Raw genomic sequence first — 11,821 nt, forward strand, 5'->3', positions numbered from 1 at the left:
ACAACAAAAAACAGAGCCAGCCTTTCTACACACCAGGCTTTCTTTGCAGTTGAAATGAATGAGAATTAGCTGGAACTTATATTCAATTCTCTTTGTTATTTCTAATGTGCTGTTGATGCTTACATATTAGTAAACTCTATTTTTTCTACAAAAATCAACTATAGAACGTATGTGAAAAATTGTCTCTTTAACTTTTTACCGACCATAATTTCGCTGGTATAGTCCTTTGCTAACATTAAAAGTGAGGTGTAACCAATAACCAAACTACAGTGATCACAGCTTGTGCACATGTTGTCCCAAGCAGTATTAGTTACAGTGTGATCATGACTGAAATGGTCCTGACATGTCTAGCAAGTATGGTTTCACTGCAGACATCACTATACCTGGCTCTGACCATCTTTCTACCTCTTCTCCCTAAGAGGTCCTTGAGTTTTGGCATTAGTGGTATGATATAGGTATCGCATCTAGATCAGTGCCCTCCACAACAGTATTGTTCTCCACAGTTTGACCAATTGTGAGTCTCTGGATTATTCTCTACCTACCACACAATTAAATTTTCTGGTGGATGTTAGGGAATGCCTGAATCTGTGGGTACACGGGTAAGAGCTTGGGTTCATTTAGCTACTGGACACATAAGAATAACAGGAGTAGGTTCTCCCTAGAGCATAGCATCTAGACCCACACAGGTTTGTCATCTGATTAACATAAGCAGTTATTAGTTATTGTCCATGGAATGAGCTTTAAATTCAACCAGAACATAATTGGTCACTCCCATAACTTTCAAGGGCACTATTGTTCAATTTTCCCGGCCATTTATTCTACTCTCTGGGTTCATGACTGGGTAAGAGTGTTTATCACATTACTCCCTTGGTAGCATACCTAGATTGTGCCTCCACTATGAAAGCTAGCCGGTAGACAGGAAGCTTCTAAGTTGGTACCACCTGATGGGATAAATGAGCAGCCACTGTTTATAGAATAAGAATTTTATCTTTACTCCAGAACTGGTAGATGAAATAACCCATGTGAGAGTTACAAACATTCCTTATTATTAAGCCATTTAATACTATAGGTGAGCAAACTTGGCCTTCCACCCAGAAAGGCTCTTAATTGGGAAGGAAGAGAGGATAGAGTTCTAAAAGTCTAAATCTAAATCTATGATATCTAAGGATCTTGTAGATTTAACTTTAGCTCCAGTACTCGATTTCTCAGATCAAGATTTTTAAAAATATAATTACAGTTAATTTGAAATTATATGTTACATTAAAAACACTACGTTGATTTTAAATTTGTATTGAGGTATGTTTTTTTGTTTTGTTTTGTTTTCTCTTGTATTGTTTGGTTTGGTTTTTCAAGACAGGGTTTCTCTGTGTAGCCCTGGCTGTCCTTAACACACTCTGTAGACAAGGCAGACCTCGAACTCAGAAATCTGTCTGCCTCTGCTTCCCAAGTGCTGGGATTAAAGGCATGCACCTCCACCACCTGGCTGAGGTATGTGTTTTAAGATGTACTTCAATAGCATATACAGAAGAATAAATATTGAGAGACATAAATTGGTCTCTCCATCCTATCTTGTTTCCATACATAAATTTCACTTGTACTTAGCATGACTAAAACTACAATTTTAGGTACAGAAGAGACATTTAGTCACTTAAAAATTATTAATTGAAAACTTTTAGGTTTTATTTGTCCATGCTATAACTGTTTACCCAAATAAGTAAACTCAGGTTTGAGATGACCTTTAAAGTAAGACCTGGACCTAGGTTTCACAACTGACATCACATAGCCACCAATCAAATGCATCCCTTTTACTGAGTGAGTGCATGTGGCTTGGGTCCATATTTCAATTTGCTGTCAAGTTTCTATGACATGAAAGTTGGAATAATATGAGAAGCATTGTTCGGAAATGAAAGGAAATAAAGATTCTTCATTCTGTAACTAAATAAACTGAATATGACTTCAATGTGTTCTGTTAGATTGTCCTGGTGAGAGAAGCACTAATGCCCACTCAGCCTAGGTTAGAACCAATGCAGACCATTTTATAAAAGGTGAGACATGTGAGTCTATGGAGCTTTTTACATGCCCAGGAGAAACACTATTGGAGGAGCTGGGTAACTCACTGAGAAAAACAACAGTAACTATACCATGGCCCAGATTGCAGACCCACCTTATGAAATAGTAACTGTTTTGTTTTGTTTTGTTTTAGTTTTTGTTTTGTTTGCTAATAACAGATTTCAATGCATAAGGCACAGTGTACGGCTAACATCATTAAGCATTTTCATATACATAGAAGGCCCAGAGGGTAACAGTTTTGTTTTATATCTATAGGTATAGAAGAAAGAAATGCATTAATCTGTGCAGTATCCAAGCACACTACAGAACATACTAGTTGGGAGGTTATAGCAAAGAGATCTCTACAAATTTCAAATCACATTCTCAACATTTGTGCTGGTGGAAGTAAGAGGTTGGTGTTGACATTCCAAGCTACTTCACTTAATAGTCTACCCTTAGGATTGATTTGAGTTGGATAAGGTTTGAAGGATTAGGAACAGTTTTACCTCACTCCACACAGTCACAGAGTTTCATTCAGTATGAATTATTTAATGTTTTTTAAGGGCTGAAGAAGTATAAACTTTTTAAGACTGTTTCAATAAATACTAAAAAAGAAACCACCAACTCTCTGAGCTTGAGTTGCTCTCTGCCTGCCAACTCTCTGGCAAGGGTCAGGCAAACACTCCTGACACTGGCCAATCTCCAGCAAGTCCCCCACCTCCACCCTGTGGTCAGCCATAACAACATCCATTTACCCAGCAGGAACAAGACTCTAGAAGCTTGTAATTAACCAATCAGATTTATGTATCAATAAGTTACCAGTATACAAGATGCCAATACATTAATTTCAGAACCAATTGATAACGATAAAAGCTTTATCCCAATTATTCTAACTCTATAGCTTATACTACTTATAACTGGTTAAAGCCAAGCAGGTCATGTCTGCCTCCATGCAGGCCTTCCTCCTTCTCCCCTGAGATAATCTCTGTCTCTGCAACTTTTAGCTCTGCCTCCTTTTTCCCTGTCCAATCAGGGGCCTCCTGCTGCCCTAATGGAACTGGACTGGGAAAATCCTGCAACATAAGACCTTTGAGAGATTTCTCTCCAGTATGAACTGTCATGTTTTCAGTAAGTCCATTAACATTAGCAATGGCATTGCCATATCCCACATTCGGGTGTGAATTGTCTTCAGAGTGAATTGCTTGATGTTGTACAAGGTATGAGGATGAGGAAAAACACTTAGGACCCTTTTCACAGTTGTAGGATTTCTCTCTAATATGAACTGTCTTATGTTTCCTCAGGGATGAGCGATAACGAAAGACTTTGTGACAATTTTCACACTTGTATGGTTTCTCTCCAGTATGAATTGTTTGATGTTCCTGAAGACTTATAGACCATGAAAACCTTTTGCCACATTCTTCACACTTATAGGGATTGTCTTCAGAATGGAATATTTGATGTCGTCTAAGGTATGAAGATGAGGAGAAACATCTGCCACAATGTTCACACTTGTAGGGGTTGTCTTCAGAGTGAAGTGTTTGATGTCTTCTAAGGCAAGAAGATGAGGAAAAACATCTGCCACACTCTTCACACTTGTAGGGGTTGTCTTCAGAGTGAAATATTTCATGTCTTTTAAGGGAGGAAGGTGAGGAAAAACATTTCCCACACACTATACACTTGTAAGGTTTCTCTCCAGTATGAACTGTCTGGTGTATCATAAGGGATGAATGACAACGAAAGGCTTTATAACATTCTCCACACTTGTAGGGTTTCCCATGTTCCAGAAGGAGTAGAGGAGAGGAAAATCTTTTGACACATTCTTTATGCTGCTGGCCATTTTTTCTACAATGAATTCTTTGATGTTGCTTAAGGAATGAGGGAAAGCAAAAGGATTTTCCACATTCTTCACACTTGTAGGGTTTTTCTTCAGAATGAATTCTCTGATGTTGCTTCAGCATTGAAGGATAGTAAAATGATTTGCCACATTCTTCACACTTGTAGGTTTTTTCATCAGTATGATTTTTCATGTGTATAAAAAGTGATGAGCGAGTACTAAAGGCCTTATGACACTCTTCACACTTGTAGGGTTTGTCTCCAGTATGAAGTCTCTGGTGTATAGAAAGTGTTTTATAAGAACCAAGGGCCTTACCACATTCTCCACACTTGTAGGGTTTCTCCCCTATAGTTATGCTTTGTTCTTTAATAAGGAGTGATTTACAATTCGTGGGCTTGCTGTAATTGTTAGGATCACTGGGCATTAGTTCTGTTGAGCCAAAGATGAGATATGAACAAAAGTTAAGCAATATTCTTTATACTTATATGGCTTATCTTTAAAAATGAAGACATTAACTCATATATATTTTGCCATGAATAAAAATCCATAGTATGTTAAAATGCCTGTAGACACTGAGCAAAATTCACAACGAGTAGGTAGAAACAACGTGTATTTTATACTGGAGTAAGAGCAAAATCAAACAGACCATAGAAATAATGGCATATTATTCAAAGTTAAATACCTAAGTAAGTTGTAAGGGCATTTTACTATCAGAAATAAGCCTGTCAAGCAATATAGTTATTATAAGGCCACACATCTGTAAAATTATAAACTAGCCAAGCCTGAAAAAAAAAGTTCATTGTGATTGTGTGAGATTGGATGAACATTAAGATTTTATCCTAAGTATAAAGAATTATTTTAGAAGGTACAAAGATATTTTGCATACCAAGTAGACTGTCCACATCAAGACTAAATCATATAGCCTAAGGATTATATTGTTTGGTTGGACTTGTTTTTTTTCAGACAGGGTTTCTTTGTAGCCCTGAGTGTCCTGGAAATTGCTACGTATATGAGGCTGGCCTTGAACTCAAGAGATCCCCTGCTACCACCTCTCCAGTCCTGGGATTAATGCAGTGGGCTAACAGTCCTGGCAATAAATTTATCTATTTCTAAGACTAATTAATTTACAAGATTAAATAACCATTGAGCACTGAGTAGAGAGAGACAATGAACAGGGCATGAAAATGGAAGAGCCACATTTACCCATGAACGGAAAATTCACAAAAGCAGAACTTATAGATATTTTTATCTTATACTCTCTTTAAATGTTCTGTCAATGTATTTTATCCATCCATAGAAATACATAGGGTGAGCATCCAACTGATGATAGGCAACGCACACTTAGAAACAATGATGCAGAAGATCAAAAGACAAAGGAAAAAAGTCTTGAATCCACAAAATTCTGAAAGCTTATTGATGAGGTTTTAAACACACACGCTTAGTACTATATTTTAATCTTTGAATTATGTATCCACAAAAGGCATTCATTTTAAATTCTTATTATTGAATATGTGATATGAAAACATTTTAGAGTATTTTCATCCATCAGAAAGAACTCTTGGGATGAGTTTCACTAGCATGAGTGTAAGTGATTTGAGATACACTTAAGTGTGACGTTAATTTCTTAGAATGATTTCATACCTAGGTCTACAGAAAAGTATGAAAACTTTCAGTTGTGTGCAAACAGTGCAAAGACTGTTACTGCACAGTGTGACTCTATTTGGCCTGAGTTTCATCGAACAATTCACTCAAGCTAAGCAATACTGCTGAGAAAATGTTGTCATGCAGCCTCCAAACCTGAAGCTTTGGAAGATCCACTATTTCAATTATTTGAAGGGACAGAATGAAAACTTTTGGCCAGGTGGTGGCGGCGCACACCTTTAATCCCAGCACTTGGGAGGCAGAGGCAGGCGGATTTCTGAGTTCGAGGCCAGCCTGGTCTACAGAGTGAGTTCCAGGACAGCCAGGCCTATACAGAGAAACCCTGTCTCAAAACAACCAAGAAAAAAAAAAAAACCCAGAATGAAAACTTTTGAAATTTCAAACTACTGACCTGTGTCTGATATGATGCTATTGTGGATTCAGCTTTTAAAATCAATTAAGTGAGAGCCAGAGGGTACTGGAATGTCCAATATATTTGCTGACATCAAAATGCAACCTAGTCCCTCTCATCCTCCAAGAAGTTATTTTCGTCTGGTTTTTAGCTCCCTGAAAATCTGGTTGCAGACATAGGATGAGCCCCACCCACTTCAAGCTAAGGGATAACTGACTCACATTTGTCCCACAGCCTCTGTTCTGGGTCAGGCTGGCTCCCTGATTCTGTCACAAGTAGGCTGACAACAACAGGACAGGCCGGGGAAAGACACCACGCTCTTGAGAACAGATAAGAGGTGAACTGTTTCCAGTAGAGGCTGCTATTAGTTACCTCATGGTAGAAAGCTGTGCAGAATAAGAACAACTAATCGAATGCACATCCTTACAAAGGATAGAAGAGACACAATGCTCAAGTCTCTTAATCATAACTCCAAAATCATATTTAATTCTGACAGATTATGGTGAGTCTACATGCTATACACAATATAAAGACCATCTTGGGTTTTCTACTAGGTTTTCCTGGAACAGTCAAGGCATGATGCATGTGCACAGGATGTATTCATTCATCACATTGCCCTCACTGTGTAGTTTCCATGGAACCTTTTATTTCTCTGATAGAACACAGTATCTACTAAGCTGAACAACTACTATCTTTATACATCTAGCTGTGCCTGCTAAACACAGTCACAGCTGGGCTTATTAAATGTTAGCATTCCTTCAAGAACGGAGGCTACAGGCAAGGTCACTGAAGCCTCACCTGGGTATCCAGTCATTCCTCTCAGCTAGTTGTGTGTAATGAGGCATGAATTGCATGGGTTTTCAAGGTTTTCTAGAGAGTACGGTATGCAGACCAAAAAAGCTAAAACTGGGTTGCAGGACTGACCTCAGCAACCTGAGGAACCTGTTATATATACTAGCTAAGGGCCAAATGGAAATATTGCCTAACTCCCATACCCTGTGGGAAATTTTGTGACATCAAATGATAGGTTTACTTGTTAAACTTCTTACGTCTCATTTGAAATTGCTTAACCCAGAGGCGTACATGTAAAGAATCAGATGCATGGGCCTGAGTGAGGGCGGTGTCTCAATTGTCGCTTCAGTCAGCTGCAGACTGACCTGCTATACTCTCCTTCTCATCCTTGCTGTTCACAAAGGTGACCTCTCTTCCAAGTCTATTGACCTCTATAAATTTATATGCTGACATACAAATTTTCTTTGTATGTCAGTGAAACCATTTTAAGAAGATATAAAGTATACAAATTTGAAGTTGTATCTCTAATAAGGGGACCAAATTATTTAAGATACAAATAATATAAATAAAGATGGGGACAAAAACACAAAATCATGAAGCTAGGTCACATAAAGTCTGACTCTGTAACAAAGGCATTATGGAGAGGAGATTTAAAGAAAATATTCTTAGTGGTCAAACTTTATTTATGTTCCTAAAGCTATAAAACTCTACTCATGTTAGCAAACACTTCTGACATAAGATGTCTATGTAGTCACGATGTCTTTGCTAGCTTTCTTAAACTTTGGGCACATGAAAAACTGTGTCACGCCAGGAAATGATAATCACTCGTATACCTTTTATTCTTACATGCGTCTCTTGAAAAGGCCAGCCATACTATTGTCTTTTCTGTATTATTTCCTGATGAAATAGAACAAGGAACATGGATGATCTGGAGGATGGACCTACACTGTAACGGTGCGGCATGAAGAGAGGAGGAAAGGGAAGTCCCCAGCTGCTCCAGGGAGGATTTCTGTTAGAGTTTACTTAGGGGTGAAAGGCTTTCCATTAGAAACTGCCATGTTTTATTCATACATTCTTTATTTCATGTGTATTGGTGTCTTGCATCATGTATGTCTGCATGTGTCTGTGTGATGGTGTCAGATCCCCGCAATTGGAGTTACAAAGAGTTGTGAGCGGCAATATGGGTGCTGGCAACTGAACTCTTCCTCAGAAAGAGAAGCCAGTGATCTTAATTGCTCAGCCCTCTCTCCAGTCCCAGCAATTGTAATTTTAGGAGCTGAAATTTTTAATAGAGATAATTACTTTCATTTATTAAAATTTTAATCTGATGAGAGTCACTAATTCACTGTAAAACGTCACAGAAAATATAATTAAGCCATATTTGGTAATGATGAGTGATAATCAATAAGCCTAAATTGTGTTTGTATTCATGCTAAATACAAATGTAATTCATGTATAAAGACAATATTGGACTAAGTGAGTAATACCTACATTCCATTATAGAGTCTTCTGTACATGTCAAAGTTTAGCCAAATAGGGAGCTCAGACATTTGAAATCATCTTGCAGTTTACTCAATATGGAATAATATTCAAAATCAGGAGGAGTTTAAAAACTTGTTATTGAAATTGAATGCTTGAGTGAAGACAGCTAAAACTACACTAAGCTTGCATGGTGGGACACATCCAGGGTAGATGAACACCCTTACTATTAGCACACTGTCCAATGAGACACAGATGTATCAGAGTACATGCATGCTAGCCTCATCATAGGATAAGGATGCATGGGGAATAGGATTTGCCAGTATCTACTGCGCTTGTCCCCCTCCAGCCTGTAAGCCAGACCAGGAACTCCTAATCCTTATGTGCAGAGAAGGTGAATTACTCCTCATGTCTCACAAGACAGGGGGATGGATCCTTTCATGCTGAAGAGGAACTTAGACTCAGCACCCACAGTCTAAATGTCTCAAATGGAAGCACTCACTGCAATTCCTCTGCACTCAGTGTCTCTTGATCTGATAATTGAGGATAACTGTAGACGGGAACATAGTACCTGCCACCCAAATGGTATCGTAACTACATGCTAGTTCAAATGGCCGTGCCCTGTCCCTCGCTTTCATTTCTCCTCCTCTTAACAAAGCTAATCCCTGAGCCGAGAGCTGAGTCTGATTCTCTAAGCAGTCTTCTGCAGAGTGTGAGACAATATATGGCAGACCTTACCTAAGGTCAGTGAGAAATGAACTGTCCAAAGTGACTCCTGTTACTCTGACTTTACCCAGCTGCTCCCCACCCCAATTTGTTCTAATCAACAGAACTGAAACTGTTGAGCCCCCTGCTTCTGCCTGCCCCTGTGTCATGGGAGTATGGCATTGATTTCATTAACGAAGTCATGCTCATTTCAATACAGAGATCTTTCTGGCACGCCTCTGCCTTAACCCCATCAAATAAATTACTCCTCATCTGACGAGTACTCTATTGCATTTCTCTGAGTGTTATATTACAATAGAGACTCAACAAAAAAATAAAACCTTGGAAGTCCTTGTAAATACATATACAGGTCACTGTTTGCAAAATATAAATCCTAAGAGACTTTTTTTTTCCTTTTTTTCTTTTTCTTTTTTTTTCGAGTCAGGGGTTCTCTATGTAGCCCTGGCTGTCTTAGAACCCACTCTGTAGACTAGGCTGGCCTTGAACTTAGAAATTCAGTGTCTCTGGCTCTCAAGTGCTGGGATTAAAGGCATGAGCCACCACTGCCCGGCAAATCCACAACGACTTAAAAAATCATAAACATATGAGAGATATAAAGAGGAGACCTAAAGAATGATTTTCATAATACATATTTCAAGGCACATGGGAAAGCCTGGCTTTTTGTTGGATCTTTGGACTTGACCTCTGTCCCCTAATCCCTGCATTCCTACACACCTGCATGCATAGTGGCTGCTGCTTGTCTCTTCATATCCCAAGGCCCTTGTGTTTGCTCCAGAAACGTCACCAGGAATGGCTTAGAGACAGCAAGACCTATTTAGAGGAAAAGAGGACAAGATGGCTTAAGTGTTCTTTTACTCTCTTTCAGTACAGTGTTTATAAGGAAAGAGATGATACAATAAATAATTGCAGATAATCAGTTCCTTAAATGGTGTCTGACACATGTAGTACAATAGAGAGAAACATTAAAACTGAATTGAGAAACAATTTCATTAACAAGTGTGGCCCATGCCTGATGGTGGTGCATTTCTAACAGTTCCATAAGAGCGAAAGAGGCATGCTTCCAATGCAGACATGTCAAACACTTCGAGGAAAAAAAATGAAATGTTTCTTAGCTGTTCAGCAACCTCTCTAATTTGTCTTAAAATGAAGGATAAGAAACTCATTATTGAAATACTTCCACGACATATTGTACAAAGTGGGGAAGCTATATGTTGATGGTGAGACACAAATTCTCTATAGATACAATGCTCACCCAGGAACACAAGGTGTCTGTAATTCTCCAACATCACATCCCTGTACAGATCCCACTGAGCAGGCTCCAGGCATTCCCACTCTTCTGGAGAGAAATCAATGGCCACATCCCAGAAGGATAGCATTTCCTGGAATAAAGACCAGCTAATTATATCACATCTTTAATGAATTAAAACCATTAAAAAACTCACAGCAAACCTCTGATAATGTCATGTTGACCAGAACCATTGTGGGCCAAGTGTACATTCTCTCCTTTTTAAAATTACTCACTCTGCCTTGTAGAGGTTCCAGTCTGTGTGTCCACTCACCGTATTTCTTAAACCCTAGTCAAAGATTTTCAATATCCATGTATTCAGACAGAACTGTTGACTGTGTCCCAGAATTTTCCAACAAGCCACCTGTTGTGCCCCGGATTTTTCCTCTCTTATTTCTTTAACTGGCAGAGAAAAATGAACACAATCAGACCTCAACACCATTGCTATAAGCTGGCTACAGAGTACACGGGGACCAGAAACCCCATTTACTGTTAAAGACACTGAGGAATCGCACAGCCTCCAGGTGAGAGTGGGGCAGCCAGGGAAGTGTGAGGCAGCCAGGGAATTGTGCTTCCAGCAATGCAGGTCTGTGAGCTCCTGCACTCTCTCAGGAGCAGGTAGTCAGCTGACCACCCTTAGTGTGCAATTCTGGCCCTCGCATTATTATCTACTGCCCCGCTACTAAGCTGCTCCAGTGTACCAGAACACCAAGGCTGACTCGGGCTCCACGCGGTGTCCTAAGAAATCCTTCACTCAGGCCACAAGCCCAACCGCCCTATCCCCTCACTCCAAAACTGCAGCCTCACTGGTCCCAGCTCCTTCAGAACAGCAAGTACCAACAGCTTCTTCTGCCCTCTCACCCAACCCAGATCCGCTCCGTCTGAGAAGAAGCTCTGCTCCCCTCACAAACCCCCAGCCTAAGCTGCTCCCAGGACCAACCTGCTTGTCACAGACAACAGAAGTATACAGCCACACACGATTTCCGCCCAACTTTGAGGAAGACTTACGTGTACAAACTTGAAGTCAGAATGGTATTTCCTGAAAGACTCCCCGTGGTCACAGTAGTGCGGACTACATCTCCCAGAAGTCTGTACGAAAGAAATCGCGGAACCCAAGTTAGGTGGCTTCTACTGTACAAGGTTTTTGATTAAGGTAACACACAGTAGAGAGTGAAGAAGGAATCCTTATCTGCTGAAAGTTATGGGTAAAGAGATTGATTTCCATCCCCAGAGCAACAACGGAGATGTATGGATTTGAGTCGAGCGTTTAACAGAAACATTTGGCTTACAACTCATTTCTGGTGGTAATTTTAATATTACTACTTCCTGGAAAAAAATGTTGACTTAGTTGTTAGTTAAAATAACAAAGCAATACACTAAGGATGGTGAGAAGGAAAAGTCACTTTTTAAGGTGATGGCAGCCTGACTGTGCTCCTAGCTCCTCAGGGGATTCTGACAAAAGGACTGCGGATGCAAAGCTGGATTAGTTTCTGCCCCAACAAGCTTATATACTTTGGTTTGTGTTTCTACTTTTCGAATATATGGAAACAATTCCTCCAGGGCATTGCTAATATTACACATACATGAACACATGCTGTTTTAG

General features: G+C 39.5%; 1 protein-coding gene across 6 annotated transcripts in view; it reads right to left on the bottom strand.

Moving 5' to 3' along the window:
• Positions 1-2,582: 2,582 nt before the first annotated feature.
• Positions 2,583-11,821, bottom strand: part of LOC116083957 (zinc finger protein 58-like) — a 153,646-nt gene continuing 144,407 nt past the window's right edge. Inside the window, exons 1-5 of one of the 6 annotated variants that reach the window (XM_031360786.1) lie at positions 11,227-11,301; positions 10,493-10,620; positions 10,186-10,312; positions 9,648-9,743; positions 2,583-4,312 (exon numbers count right to left, since the gene is read on the bottom strand). In XM_031360786.1, coding sequence (XP_031216646.1) covers positions 2,961-4,312; positions 9,648-9,743; positions 10,186-10,309 — 1,572 coding nt within the window. In that variant the 5' untranslated portion in view covers positions 10,310-10,312; positions 10,493-10,620; positions 11,227-11,301 and the 3' untranslated portion in view covers positions 2,583-2,960. Of the gene's footprint in view, positions 4,313-9,647; positions 9,744-10,185; positions 10,313-10,454; positions 10,621-11,158; positions 11,302-11,821 lie in introns of those variants that run through there. The other 5 variants (XM_031360785.1, XM_031360789.1, XM_031360787.1 and 2 more) reach the window with 5 other exon arrangements.

This window comes from Mastomys coucha, unplaced genomic scaffold (assembly GCF_008632895.1).
Source record: "Mastomys coucha isolate ucsf_1 unplaced genomic scaffold, UCSF_Mcou_1 pScaffold8, whole genome shotgun sequence".
NCBI classification, from domain to species: Eukaryota; Metazoa; Chordata; class Mammalia; order Rodentia; family Muridae; genus Mastomys; species Mastomys coucha.